Raw genomic sequence first — 15,697 nt, 5'->3', positions numbered from 1 at the left:
TTGATATTAATAAGTATGTTTTTTATTTGTTTGGGCTTTATCGACATTTGCAATTAGAGAAAAAATATTGTTCTGCAAAGCGTGAAAAGGAAAATTGTGTGAGCAATTTTGAGTGAGAAAACATGGCCTCTGTTTTGGTTTCATTGGTAGATGTTTGTCAAATTTAAACAATGTCCAAGTGTGTCACCTGGTTGTGACAGTGGAGCTGTCTAAGGCATGTGTTGCTTGGGATTTATTTTTTAATTTGTCTCTAGCACTTGAATATTGGATTAGCTGAATAGTCTTAGGTATTTTCAATATACACAGATAATTTTGCTTTAGAAAATACTTGGAAGACTCAGAACTGCAGGGGGAAAGCAGTTCCCAAAGGACCTTTTGGTGCAAATAAACTTGTGATAGGTTTGCCCAAATCCCAGCGTGCTGATTAACTGCAGACTAATGTCAGTGCCATGAAAACAGTATTTGATTCAATTTATGCAAATCTATAAATTGCCTTTAATTAATTTGATGTATTCCTGCTTGCAGAATTTGCTGAAATTGTGGAACACAGTATCTAAGGGTTCAAGTACATAACGCCCATTTATGTATCATGCAAGCAATAAATCATCATAACCAAGTTTAAAAAGATGATTAGATTCCCTTTCTATATGATGAATAGCATAACATAAGCTATTGAGGGATTTAATTCTAGATATTTGCAGGAAAATTATGGAGGATTTGGGGTTTTAGTTCTAAGAATAACATGAATAAAAGTAACAACATCTTCTTTAGAGCAAATGTTTTCTGAAATGCAGTTTCCAACACCCTGGCAGAGAAATGAGTGCTTGCATGTTTGACTGAGGTGCTGTTTCATGAGTGTTTTACCCTCAGTAAAGCAGGTGATCTCCAGGAAATCTCCCAAATATTGTGTGTTTGGGAGACCCAGCCAAGTCCTGTGCAAGGCTATAGGGGAGTTGGTAGCTTTAGTAAATATGTCCTGAGAAGTGTTAAGTAAAAATGACATTTTTTTCTGTCACTGGGGGAGGTGCAGTTTAAAAATAATAGTACACTTCATGAATATGTATATTTAAATTTGGACGTGGCTGGATCTTGATAAAAGACAAAAGAACCCATCCCTTCTCTCAGATTCATAGAACTGTAGTGCACTTTTAATGTGTTATTATATGTGTTTGTGGGTAATGTGATGTGTGATAGACATTGCTTCTAATTATAAAGCTTCCTTAACAAAGAATTGATCCCAATGAATACGATTTTATGAGTGTTGCCTTGCAATAACCCACATCAGTTACTCTTCAGCGTCCCTTCAGCTTTCCCTTCCCCACATTGTTTTTGTTACTCCCTGCTTGCGTTGTTCTTTCACTCAACTGCTTCCTTTTCTGCCTCCAGGATGAGATTCTGTGCCAAATCAATGCTTCTGTCTGACTGGCTCTTTCTGCTCTATGTGTTAATGGTCTGCTGTAAATTGTTGTCCGCCTCTAGTCACCATCCCCGGGGGCACACAGGTAGGAGCTTTTAAACTCATTATGTGCTACTGAGACCAATTAATACCACTTGCAGCATGTGAGAGCCCACTTTCTAGCAATGGATAATTGATGAGGCTGTTGACAGTATGTTATAATCAGTGCAATAGGTTAAAAATACACCACCAACAAGGAAAAAAAAGAGTTATTGTAAATTTTCATGGCTTTTCTCTAGTTATTTATGTACTGAAGCTTGCCAGGAGGTTTTTGGAGTGACTTCATGACTGCTAGGTCTTTGGCATTTGTTTGTGTCATTTTGCTTTATCCTTATCCAAAAACATTCTGAGATGTATCTTTATCTTCACCCTCTTAATCCTGTTGTTATCAACTGACTTTACAGCGGTGGTGGGCAATAAATCGAAGCCCTCACACTCATGTTAGCCAGTTCTTTCTCTGACTGACACAAATTCTGACCTGTGCTTAGATCAGCCTCTGATACTCTCCTCCTTTTCCTAACTGGCATAATGAGGAAAACAAAGATCTAGCATTTAAGGGGATGGACTATTGTAGTAGAGAAATACTACCAGGCATGATGTGTTATCTTTTTATAAATGTCAGAAAAAGCTCAGAATGAGCTGGATTGACTTCCAGACTGGAATTTTGTAGCAACATCTCTGGTAGGATCGTGCAGACATCAGCTTGAAAGCAGAAAGAGATGAAGATGTACCAGTGCTAATGTGAAGGTATCTGTGCAAGTCCTAAATAAAACGGGATAGCTGTGCTAAGACTGTGCCACTTTTGATCCCACTAGAGAGAGAGGTGAGGTAACAAAATACCCCTGTCAGTGCTGCTTTTCAGGAGAGGATAAAAGTCTGGCTGCAAACCCCACAATGGGTCTGTTCTCAGCACCACAGTCAGCTGCATGCTGGCTTGGGGATTTCTGCAAGTGCTGCTGTCTCTGATGTGCCCCTAAATCAGGTGTTACTCCTCAAATCCATGTGCAATGTTCTTAGCTCTGAGCCAGGCTCTTGTGGGTGCAGGTCTAATGTTAGCATCCACTCCCCTCAGGGCTGGGAAGTGAGGATGCATTTGGTAGGGGCTCCATCCTCCAGAAGAGACAAACTATTGATCTCTTTCCTGGCTGCTTCCAGTGGTTGTCTGGGTGGGAGCTGAAGGCTCCTCCCGTGCTCACCAAAATACCTCCAGAACTGGCAAGCAGGACTGACTGACTGCACGCAGCTGCTGTGTCTCTGAGAGCTACAAAACCTCCTCCTTGCCTTCCCCCATCACCAGCTCTGCTTTCCCTGGCTGTGCAGCACTTGTGTTTGCTGTAAAATACAGCCACAGTTTCTGGAGAGTAGCTGCACTGAGAGGCAAAAGCCTGAGGAGTGACTCCAGTGAATGCAGTGGTGGAGGATGACCCAGGTTGCTGCTTTGCTCTGGGAATTAGCTGTATCCCTTCCAAGAGGAAGGGGGTCTGTGCACACTCACAAGTTAATAGCAGAGCATTTCAGAGCTGACTCTGCAGACAAACCTGGAGAAGAGCAGGTTTTGTCATGTGGGGAGTGGTCTTGTCAGAAGAAATATTATTTTTGTCCTTTCAAGATGCTCTTTGCCTGTGTACCTAAGGGAAAAACCTGTAATAAGGCAGCAGTGATCTTGTGTTGTGGGCTTGTATGATGAACACAGTGTATTCTGTAAATCATGACAATATTTTTTTCATAAAATTTCAGAATGCTTGAGAGCATACCTTAAATTGACACATGGAATTCCTTCCACCCTGTCCAAGAGGTACCACAAACACAGTCAAGTGGCTTGACTTTAAGGATGCTTATGTGCTGTGATTTCTCTGGTGAGCTAAAAGAAGGTTCTGCTCCTCATCAATAGCTTGGTCCAACTGTGGAGCTGTTTTTGAAATGGACACCTTTGAAGCTGGAGCCTTCATGCACCTTTTTAGACTGTGGTGTCCTGTTCTTCCCCAAATGTGTTTCCCTCCTTCGTACACTGAAGTGAGCCCCATCCCACTTTGATTCCATGTGGTAGATTGTTACCATGATATTTTCTGAAAAATCCCTTTGTGAGGATTCCTTCTCCTGGGAAGGCGAGAAGCCTCAGCTTCTCCTGTTTTTGCTGCTTTGGAGTGTGGTCTGGAAAATGTTTATCCAACATGTGAATTGTTTTAATTTAATGACCAAATCATGGTCCAGCTGTGTCAAGGCTCTGAGGAGTCACAGCTTTTTATTATTTATTCTTGTTAAGCCTTTTGATGTGTCCTTTCTCTTTCTTTAGTATAGTATTCTTTTACTATAATATAATATTATAACAAAATAAATCAGCCTTCTGAGAACATGAAGTCAGATTCATCTCATCCCTTGTCCTGGAGACCCTCACAAACACCCCAGTAGAGGAAGCAGTGATCCCATTTTTGATTCTCCAGCTCCCTACATCTGACTCTTGGCACCACAGAGGGTTTAGGGGTCTGTCCTCAAGGGGCCTGCATTTCCCAGCCTCATCTTATCTTTGCTGCCTGACACAACACATAGATTGACCTTCTAATGGATAATCAAATCTCTGATGGAATCTATTATGTGAGCAAGGTGCTGCCTTGTTCATCAGGAAAACAGATAATTCAGAGCTTTTAGCAGAGCCTGTTTTGTGGAAAGCAAATAATTAGCCTCATTTATTTCATACAAATTAGCATGTTCTTGGATAGCAATTGAGATAAAATTTCTGCAGTCAATAGGCAGCATTCCCATTTTTCAAGGTAAAATGTCCTGAAGCACATTAGAGGGATGAATCCAAGCTTTGGGTTCAGCAAAGGTTTTGTCCTTTAGGTCCAGCAGCTGCCACCTGACAGGTACCTGCTGAGCTGGGGGCATGAGGGGCCCAGCCTGGGCTGCTTTGAGAGGAGCTGGTTTTTTAGAACAGGTTGTGTCTGCTCCTGACAATCAGTGTGCTTCAAATGATTTACTTGACATCATCAGCACCTTTAAATAAATGTGTACTCATTACAGCCAAGAAACTTTATTAACTAAGAGCAGACAAGAGAATTTAAGATGAAAAGTGGGAATTGACTTCTTCTTTTCAAAATACTGCCATTTTAAAGGAGCCTTGTCTGGGAAAAGACAATTATTGACCTAGGTGATGCCTGAAAAAAATGACATTTGTCAGCTGTCTGCCCTATTCAGGCAGGGACAGAGCCTGGATCTTATGGACCAACCTGCCCCTGAAAAGTGGGAGAGAATGGCATTGAGAAATCCCTTTGACAATGGAGGCCTCTTCCCTGTAATGAAGTGTAAGACAGACCCAGTTCTTTCTTTTACTCTGTGAAATATTAATCACAAATATCCCCTGAAATACCTGTCAGAGGGGAGGTGTTCAATCCTGCCTTGCTTTGGAGCAGTTTGGATCTTGAATCCAGCTTGGAGGTGTCTGCCTGTTTTTCACTGGAACAGTAAATGACTGACCGAGGCAAAAGTCAGAGGAGGAATTTTCCTTCTCATCACCATTAGATCATTAAAGATGTTGCTTGTGCAGATTATTTTAGCAGCCTCCTTGTACATCTATGTGGAGAAGAAACATGAGAATGTTCATCTGGCTTTGTTGCTGTGAATGCCCTTCTCAAGAGTTTCTCTTTTGCCCTGACAATAACTAAGGGAAGCATAACCAACATTTTTTTTTTGTTTTAAATGGGCAGTATTTCAGGCTCTTGAGTGCCTAATACCAATATAATGATCAATTCCATGCTGTGCTGGATGGAGCAACATACATTTAGTAGCAGAAGAGATTTGTTTCCACCTCACTGCTCAAAGTCACAAATGAAGAAGCATTGAAAAGACATTTTGTCAGGTCAGCTTGTGTGAGGGCTGGCCCTGCAGACCCTGAGCTGGCACAGCCAGCTGAGCAGTTTCTGCCATGAATTACTGGTGCAGCCTGGCTTTTTTGACACTGTTTTGTGTGAGATGATGCTCACCTGCAATGCTTCCAGCTTTGCTGAGAGGTCTAAATTTTTAGGCGAAATGTTCCACATCAACTGCAGTTTTTCACAACTTTAAGGATTTCTTTACTTTCAGGTCTTTGTGGACAGACTCTGCTCCCACTGGAGTCAGAGGAAAAATTCCTTACTTACACAGGCTCCAGGATTTAATCACCTTAAAGGAGAGCTGAAAAATGCAGCTTTATCTTAGAAATATTGCTGCTTTTAAGAAAGCAGGGAAAACCCAGGCTGCTTGTTCTCCCTTTATTTTGGGGTTGGAGCATCATTTTTCCTGGCAGCGCTGTTGGGCAGCCGTGAGATGGATTCCTGTTTCCACCAGAGGGCCCTGCAAGGCTGTGGAAGGGGCTCCAGCACTCAGCCACCACCGGCTTCCTCCTGATTTAAATCCCAACTCTGCATTTTGCTAAGTAGAATTATGAGTCCTTTGTATTTCCACGGGTCAGACATGGTTACTGCACAATAAGCTTTAGCCCTTTGTTCTATTTAACTCCTTTTATGTCTTAATGTTTTATTCAGTGTGCTATTTATGTGGTTTATTACCCAGCTTCTAAATACAGGGTAGCTACAATATACAGCCCTGACTGTAATCTCTTCAAGTAATAAGGTAGGGAAGGCAATTCACTTGAGAAATAGGTTCCCTTTAAGACAAAAAGGGCAGAATTCTCTGTGTGAAGTTTGCTGGTGCACTTATTTTTGTGGAGAAAAAAGTATAAGAAATATTTATTTTCCTTTTAAATTTTTTTTCCTTAAATAACAATGACAGCTTTGATATATATGACAGACTTTGAAAATTATTTCAAATTAGATGCATAGCAATGTCACCAGTAAGTAACAATTCAGTGTTGATTTACTCTTGTATAGGGTGAAATGTAGCTTCTGGTGTCATTTTCCAAGAATGCACACTTTAACTGTGTGGAATGTTATTTCATGTGAAAAGATTTGTGTATTCCTGGGAGCTGAGGGGTGTGAAGGGGAGAATTACAGACAAACTTTTAAATGTTTATGTTTGTGTTTCAAATGTCATTGTTTCAAAAGTGGGAGGGAAATTCTGTAATAAAAAGCAGAGAGTCTCATTTAATACAAAGGGTCAAACCCAGTGAGTCAAACTGTCAAGCAGGAGGTTGATACCAAGCTCTTTCCTGCAGCATCAAAGTAACTTTATTTTAAAGCCAGAGAGGAAAGCTTGTGAAAATATTGCCTTTATTTTATTCATTTTACATTGACACCATAATTTTTTTTTTACATAGCTGCCACCTGCTGTAAATTATAATCTTTATATCCCATTGACCAAAATTCTAACCAGGAAAGCTTTCTTTACTCTGTGTCTTTTCTTTTAAATCTACTTCTCCCAAACTTAGATCTGATAACAGAAAAAAAATATTACATTGCAAATGGATTGTCTTGTGCTAGTGTGAGACAGAAATGGCTGGATAAGGGTAAATCCACAAATAGAATGGAAAAGATCTTGTCCTTGGTGTTCACTTGAGTGAAGTGATGTAACAAAAAGCTCTGTTCTGGGTTTCCATGGAGGTCAGTGTGCTGAGTCCTTGGGAGGATGGATGCCAGAGTGATGAAGGCAAGAGATTGAGATGTAAAGGACTTGCATCAAGTTCTATGCTCTGAAATGATTAAAAGACCTGCTTGAGATGAAGTCCTGACCCCACTGAAGTGGGAGTTTGATTCTTCTGTGATTTAGTTTCCAGCCCACTCCGGATATGTCTCAGCAGAAAAGTTTAACTTGATAGTTATGATTTTATTAAAGCTAAATCCAGTCACTCACAGAATTCACCATTGGCAAATCACTGCCATTTTTGAAGGATGGAAACTGTTTCAGGGTCTGTTCTTCTATTGATCCCCAGTCTGTGCTCACTGGCTGGGCTGCACTGCCACAGCCTTCCAGTGACATTGATTGTGACAGCAGGGCAGAGCCTGCCCCAAACCTAAAGTCCCATTTCAATGTAATTGTAAGGCCTTTCATCCCAAATGAGGGGCTGCCCAGGCTTGAATTAATGCTCATGGAAATGGCTAGCAGTTTCTGGTGATTTAGATTTTTTTTGTCTGTGCTACCTGATGAAGGGTGGTTCAGAGGCAGCCTAGGGAGGGCTGGCTCTCCATGGTGGCTTTCATTTGCCCACCTGGCTGTGGGTGAGTACAAAATATTCACCTTGTATTTAAGAGATCTGTGGTCATCCTTGGCTTGTAGCATCAAGCATGCCCCACCTGTGCCTGCTGCACTCACACTTCAAGGAGTGCCCAGCTCTGCTCTCGTGCCAAGCACAGTGCATTCCCCTCCAGAGAGCTGCCCCTCAACTTTAACTTTGAAAGTTTGAGGTGTTGATACACCTGGTTTCAAGGACATCTTTGAGCAAGCACTTCTTGGAAACCAGAAAACATTTAATTAATAATGGAAGAGCCTGGAGATGGATTTTTTTTTTTTTTTAACTAACATTTAAGTGTTTTGTTGGCAGAGCACCATGGGATTGCTGCTGGTAGCCCTTTGCAGCTGTTTTTCAGTGTTTGGCAGCATTCTTGCATTCCTTCAGGAGAGTGACAACTGATAGCAGACAATGGATTCTAAATCAGGAGATTAAAGATGTCTTGTAGGCTTCAGCAGGGTAATCTCTCCTCATCACACTGGAGATGGAAGCTACACCTGACATTCATTATCTTCCAGGGTGGCAATCTTTAACAATACCTCCAGAAATGCCAGAAGTTATGAGTGGAAAATTCGAGGATCAACAGTCCTGTTGCTTAGTGTTTGGCCTTTATTTATTTATTTATTTCCTTCCTTTATTTCCACCTATTTTTTTCTCCTTATGGATATCATCCATATGCCTTGCAGTCTGTGAATGATCACTAATTTTCTGATTTACGTTGCTATTTTGAGAAATAATGACCATTTAAGTGCGAGGCAAGATTTCTCTTAGCTTTATTTCCTGCTTGCATCCTGTACCATTTCCTTCAAGTAGCATCTTAAGATGCAGTGAATATTTTGGTATAAACAGATTTATTTTGATGTCTTTTTTTTTGCACAAACAGTCACAAATTAGCTGGGGTGGAATGGCAGGCTCTGTGGTTAGCAGTCCTGGGATGTGCTAACAGCTGTTTGTAGGGTGTTGCATCACACTGGCTGGTTTTTGCCTGATAGCAAAAATGAAATTGTGATTGTAAAGCAAAAATCAAAATGTACCAAGGTGTACATTTCATAAATGAACCCAACTTTTGGGTTCATTTTATTTTCAGATTGGGTGTAAAACCTTAAACTATCTTTTGTGCTGTGTATATCCCATCTTCTACAGCTTCCTTTCTTCTCCCAGGAGATTTCCTTCTGCATAACAGAAAATAAGGCTGATGGGGAGCAGACACTGACCTTCCTTGTTTGTGGTGTCCCTGGATTGTCTCTGAAAGGGACACGAAATCTCTCCTGACTTGCCATGTTGAGGAGATGCCCTTTTCAGAGATCAAACAGGAAGACCTTAAGACTGTGTGTCAGCACTGACACTTGTCACTAAATTTTCTCAGTTTTGTCTTTAGAAAACGTAATTTATTGAAAATATTAAAATCAAGTCAGAATATAACTTGAGAAAAGCATATGATGTCAGCTGGCTTAACTCACCCCAGCAACACGAGTGTCTGGCATGAGTTGTGGCTGTGCTGATGATTTCTGTCCACTGAGTCCTTTCAGCAGATGCTGGTATTCTTCCAGCTGGAAAAAAATAAATCAAAACAAAAAAAAAAAAACCCAAAACAAAAAAACCCCAACAAAAAAATCCCCAAAACAAAAAACCCAACCAAAACTAAGTCAACTGAAATTTCTCATCTAAAAGAGTTTGAATGCACAAAGAGGTCCTTGCTGTTCTCTGCAGGCACTCTATTAGAGTTAGTACTGTTGCGTCACTGAGAAAAAAATGTAGCTGATAATTTTATTTTCAGTGTTTCTAAATGCATATTGTTAAAAGAAAGTCTGATTGCTCTGCAAGGATTGTCACTTCTTGGCTGGGTGTCCAACTCTGTTGTCTGTTTTTAGGAATGGCTGCTGACAATTGAGTTTAATAATTTACTTGCATAGAGTTAATTTTTCAGCCTTTGTTCCTCTTCCAAGGTTTCAGAAATATGGAGACAATATAATGGGTTTTATTATCAGATCTATGTTCAATGTTGTTTGAATTATATGGAAAAAAGCAATAGTTTGATATTTCATTCAGAAATACTGTGACAGATGGGCTATTTTTCTCCCCCTACCACACAATATTTTTAATATTTTATTTGCAGATACAAAAGACCTCGCAACTTTGTGTTGACATTCTTTAGAAATTGAGTAAAATTGCTGCCCTCAGCAAAATGCAATTTACTGCAAGGGATGCCACAGTCCCCAAACAAGGAGCCAAGATAATTAGTCTGCAACTGACAAATAAGTCTGCTATGCCAATGTAATGAAACATCCTTTTATCAGACTGCATCACATGATGGTTTGTGCCAAGCTAGAGAGAAAAGAGAGTTTACTCTGAAAACATGTCCTCTTCTGGGGCAGCAAATCTAATCCAGCAGTGACTTGAAAGAATTTTCCTGACCCTTCCCTGGTATCAAGGGATTTGGATTGACTGAATTCTGGATCAAACCCAAAACCTGAGTAGAGTTTTTTTTGCAAAATCATTTCCATTTCTCTTTTGGCTGTAGCCAGAACAGCATCAAAGCAGCATTAAAAAGAGCTTTGGCTGCAGGAGGAGCAGTTTATCAGGGAATAAAGGTGATTCAGCATTTTCTCTGTATCGCCTCTCCAAAAAAGAGAAGGGTCTTTGCCCCAAATTCTGTGGCAGCCAAACCAAAGCAGTATAAAGTATTTGTCAGCAACACGAACTGCTTTACAAGGGAAGTGTGGCCATTCTCATTTAAGAAATGGGGGATGAAACCCTTGTGTGCATGGTGAGCACACCATGTCTTGGGAGCCAACAGGTCTCGGGTGCAGAACAGAGCCAGGGGCAGGTTTAGATTATCCTGCCTGGGACTTGGTGGCTGGGCTGTGATTTATGCAAACAACACACTTAAATACCAAACACCATCACTGCACTGTGCTGGCCAGTACAGGTACCCCCTGTCAGAGCTGCCAAGTGACTGGGGAGCTCCTTCCCAAACTTATTTCCTGCATTTCTCAGTCCAGAGTCTGTTAGCTGAGTTGGTCAAAAGGCACTGCAAAGAAAGGACATTTATTCTTATTTATTAGGTTTTGCTCACTATTTTTTTTTTTTTTTGGTGAAATACGGCATGACCTTTCAGTCTGAGATCTGGTAGATGATAAATATTATTAGCAGGGTCACTCCTTGACCAGGGAAAACTGCCTGTTGTGCAATGATGAATTCAGTCAGGGGACAAGCTGTGGAAAATGTCTGGTTTGTGGCAGCCTCAGCAGATGGTTGTACTGAGTGGATATTGCTAATTGCCACTGCTCTTATATTAGCATGGTGATGAGGAACTGGTTTGCTGCTTGGCTGTGGGGATGGGGAGAGAAGAAATGGGGTCCTTGTGTCTCAGGTGAGAGCACAGGTGTTGTGTACCCCTTGGCTGACCCTCATTTCATGCAGAGTGAAGCACGGGTGACACCAAGGAGCTGAGGGGCAGCATGTGCTAGCCTCCAGCAGAGAAGGGATCAGTGATGCTACAACACACTGTAAATAAAGCATTAAACAAAGTAATTCTGAATATAAAAAGAAATTGGTATGAAAATCACAAGGATAAACACCACGCTTCAGTAAGAGTGAGTGTAAAAATGGCATCCAATTGCTAAGTGCTCTCGGGGGCAATGAGAGTTACTTAGTCTTTTTTGTATAAATCTGATGATTTAAGCTATCTGCTTTGTGAAAGGACTGCATGAGAGAGTGAACAGGATGCTAGTCTTCAAGGAAGAAGAAAGGCAGAAATCCCTTTCACTGGAGACAGGATCTCATGGTGTCATTGAGCACTTGATAGGCCAATTGAAATTCAGAAATCACATTTAAATTTCTGAATGCTGAACAGGAGGGAGATAAATAGGTCTGCACTAATGATTACATAACCTCTTGGCTAGAATCAAATAATATAATGTACATTTTCAGTTAAGCCTGCGGTCCTGTATCCTAATAAGTGCTAAAGTTTAAAATGCATTTGAGAAGTAACATGGTAGAAATGTGCAAAGCTGAATTTATTCTTCGTGTTAGGTGCTGTGCAAGTCTTGTTTGTAGGGGTGTGTGAATAATCAGGGCTTTAATGCTCCAGTTAACTTGTTTAACAGGTGAATGGATTTATTGTGTTTTGGTAGAGAGGCAAATCAAGGATATCTCTTTACTGACAGAACACAACTATCCTAAATGAGTCCTCCTGAAATTAATCACTGGGAGTGTCCTGGGCTGGGTGTCTCGCTCAGACAGAGCTGAACTGAGCACAAGGCAGTAAATCAAAGCAGATACCCTTCAGGTTCTCTGTGAAAGCTGACTTGGTGCCTGGTGCAATGTACAGCCTGTAATCACAGGGCAGCCCTGGCTTTTGCCCATGACTCCAGTAGAGTGATTTTTATAGCACTCAGGACTTTCTGGAGAGTGGAGGGGCTCTGCTTGTGCCCCTGCTTTTCTGGCAGGTTGACTGTACAGGGAGGACATGTCAGCCTTTCAAATGGTTACAAAAACCCCAAGATAATCAAACCAGATGAAATGTGGGTGGTGATTCTCCCATTCTGCCAGTGGTGCAGTTGAATATCCGGTACTGGTTTATCAGTCACAGTTCACCTGTTTCCTCCATTCACCAAAAATAAAGCATCATCCCCTTCTTTGTTGGCTGCTACACCACTGCCACTCTTTGGGAGAATTCTGTGTAGTGGGATTTAAAGATGAGTTACATTAAAAGTGGATAAATGATAATTTTATGTTTCTTGTAGCAATTTTACAGGAAATATGAAGCTCTGAAAAATACAGAGACTGACACTTGTTTCTCTGTCTCAGCAGCATCTCAGAGTTTCACAGAGCAGAGCACTGATTGTGCAGCTAAGCTGCTGAGAAAAGCTCTGTCTTTTTCTCTTTCCTGGTCCCAAGTCAGCCAACTTTCCCCCTTCCTTCCCATTCTCCTTGATTTGGAGGAGTTTGTGCCATTGATGTCTTTCTGTAGTCTCCTATTAGCATCAGAAATTTATCTTCTTCATAAATTGCCCTGTAGACGGTACCCTGACAATTTGTGTTGGCTTTAAATTGTTGTCACTGTCTCTGCTTCATCATCCACAAGTAATGATGTTGATAATGAAAATGTTATGCTATCATTTACAAATTCTTAGCCTGTCTGTTATCTTTGAGGAGATGATAAGTAGATAGCAGAGTATCAAAGTCTCATTTTGCTCTACATGTATTCTGAGCTCCCAAGTACTGAATCAAGGCAGAAACAAGCTTTTAAAGCTAGATTTAGCAAGATATTTAGATACCTATCACAGCAGATTAACAGCCAGTAGAATTTTTCAAGTGAGTTTTTACAAGGTATGTGCTGAACCTCCATTTTAAATGCAGTGAAATTCTAGATGTGAAGACTTGGAATTTGTGCTGGTATAAGATAGATAAGATCCTGCTTGTTACAAAGCTCTGTGTCACCACTCCTCTCTCAGCTCCAACATCTGAAACAGCTCAAGAGCTGCAGGGTCAAAGTGGATTGAGTCCATGGAGTGATTTCTCAGGCAGCACCAGGAGTGGTCCAGGCAGGAGATGCCTCTTTGCTCCCCTTTGTGCAGAAGGAACAGACTCTTACAAAGGCTTCTCATTCACTCCTGCTTTATTTTACTTCCTCTGCAAACCTTGGCCTTGCTGGGCATTGCCAGGAGGTGCAGCAGGAGCATCCCTGTGCCCATGGCTCATTCTCCATCCTCTGCTCAGTCCCTGTGTTAGGGTTCAGGAACACATCATCACAGAATGATTATATGCAGGTGCTTTTATTGAAGAGCTCTGGGTGTCAGGTACAGATCCAAATCTGTTTCCACATGGGCTCAGGATGAACACGTTTTTATACCCTTATCATTATATAACTATATATTAATTATTAAGCTTATATTGTTTTATTGTATACATTGATGTCATCCAAACAGGGATTTTTGTAATTTCCATCAAACCCCCCAAATATAATTTCTCATGATTCTTGTTACAATTAAACAATAATTATATCCAATTACCAAACAATCATCACATTTAACAATCATATAATTTACCATATAACAATCATATAATTTATCACAGATTACACCGGTGCAGTTTCGCATGATCCAGTAAAGCCTAACATTTTTCCAGGGCCTTTCTTTCCAACTCCCCTGAACACCCCGTGATTTTGGGAACATTTTCTCCCTGTGCTGGCCCCGCTGGATGGCAGCAGCGCGACAGCCACAGGCTCTGCCCGGGCAGCGCCACGCTCTCCCAGATTTCCACGGAATTTTCTCTCTTCTTCACCTTTTATTTGCCTCCGCCTGTCCAGGAGAGGCCCAGCTCGGTATTTGTCTTGCTCAGTGTCCAAGCAGGTGTGTTGCTGGTTCAGATTTTCCAGGAGCAGGGGCCAGGTCAGGCAGTGACAAGGGGACGCGTCCCTGGTGTGGTCACACTGCAGCCAGGACCTGCTCCTTCTCAGGCAGGTCTGCACCTGGGAAGAGACATGAAATTAAGCCTGAACATTTCCTTTCCAAGTTTTATTATTGCTGTATCAACAGCAATTAAAACAGGCAGGTATTTACTGCCTGATAGCGCTGACAAATAATTTAATTTTGCGCTGCTTAAAAAATGATCCTCATCTTAGCAGGCTTTGTAATTAGGTTTGACCTTAAGCAGCCCCACGTTCCTCATGTTGGTATCCTCATGTTGGCAGCAGTATCTGAATTTTGGAGTCTATTTAAAATGTAAATTATGTTTCTTAAAATTTGTAACAACATCTTATATAGCATCAAGATGTTTAGCATTTATGTTATAAAGGTACATAATAACTAAATGTTTCATAACCAGATGTCATGATTTTATGCTGAGTGCTTGGACCTGCAATACTTTAGATGTGTGCTAGTATTTAAATGAGTTCCAGCTCAGCTCCAAGGCTAGCAATCTGTTGGGATGAAAGTGTGGGCAGTTCACCTCAGTGTCACTGCTGCATTTTTTAGCTATTTGTGTGTGGACTGTGTACTGTGAGAGAAAAATATCTTGCTGTCACTACAGTATTTACTAATTAGCCAAGAGTAATTTAAAGAAATGCATTGACTCTCAACATTTAGTTGCAGGAGACCAGATGTTAAAAACTAAAAAGCTGTTTTGTTGATTGAAGTTTGGGCTCTATTTAGATCCCAAAATGTTACTATCATTTGAATTTTAATTTTTGTGGGACTTTCTTATATTTGAAAAGAGACCCTTGACTGTACAAATCTTTATTTTAGATCACACCTGCTTTCTTTGGAGGTGGTTCTAGGTTTAAAAGAAAATATTTGTGTTTACTAGGGTGTGAATATGGCATTAAGTGGTTGCAATAAGGATAGTGCTGTTTGTTGCCAGCAGGAAATGTGAGATCAGAACAGACTATTTCCCTATAATAATTCAGCTATAAATGCTGAATTATTAACAGTAAATCCACAGTATTTCCTTTTGGATATGTAGAAGAGACTTAATCCCAGCCACAGGTCTTTATGATGGTTTTAGGCAAGAACACAGAGATGATGAAGTGAGGAAAATTTCTATATGGAAAAAAAATGCAAGCTTGGAGCTGGTACAGATATATGACCTCTGTTTTAGCCCTTAATCTTGGAATGAAACAAGATTTTGGCAACTTGTTCACCTCCTTCAGAACTTGCTTGCAGATACAGTGACACAAAACTGTTTCAAACTTATCGACACCAGCACTGGCTGAATGCATTATCTGATGCTGCACTGTGGAAATTGGGGCTGTTTGATTTACATGCCTCTCCCAGCTGTTGGATTTATCTGGTTGGAAAGGAAAAATTGCTTTGAAGGAGAAATTTTTAAAAGTGAAGAGATCCCTAAGTTTTGGGTTAATTGTGCCATCCAGGGAAGATATTTCATTAGCATTATTAATCTAGGTCTGTGCCTGGCCCTGTGGGAGAGTGCTGTGCATGCTCCAGGTGACAGAAGATGGAATATCCGTGGAGAGGACAGAACAGCTCTAGCTGGAAGACACATAAAATAATCCATATGAAACTGGGGAGTTTCAGGGAAGTTTTAAGGGCAGAGCTTAGAAGTGCACTGGGATTTGGTCC

General features: G+C 40.9%; 1 protein-coding gene across 3 annotated transcripts in view; it reads left to right on the top strand.

The window, feature by feature from the left end:
- TAFA4 (TAFA chemokine like family member 4) overlaps positions 1–15,697 on the top strand; it is a 70,692-nt gene that overhangs the window by 27,439 nt on the left and 27,556 nt on the right. For all 3 annotated transcript variants that reach the window (XM_064432996.1, XM_064432994.1, XM_064432995.1), the window contains one exon: positions 1,387–1,502. In XM_064432996.1, the coding sequence (XP_064289066.1) occupies positions 1,387–1,502 (116 nt within the window). The remainder of the gene's footprint in view (positions 1–1,386; positions 1,503–15,697) is intronic.

This window comes from Passer domesticus, chromosome 9 (genome assembly GCF_036417665.1).
Source record: "Passer domesticus isolate bPasDom1 chromosome 9, bPasDom1.hap1, whole genome shotgun sequence".
NCBI classification, from domain to species: domain Eukaryota; kingdom Metazoa; phylum Chordata; class Aves; order Passeriformes; family Passeridae; genus Passer; species Passer domesticus.
The sequence above is the reverse complement of the archived record's forward strand: the minus strand, read 5'-3'. Positions and strand labels throughout refer to the sequence as shown.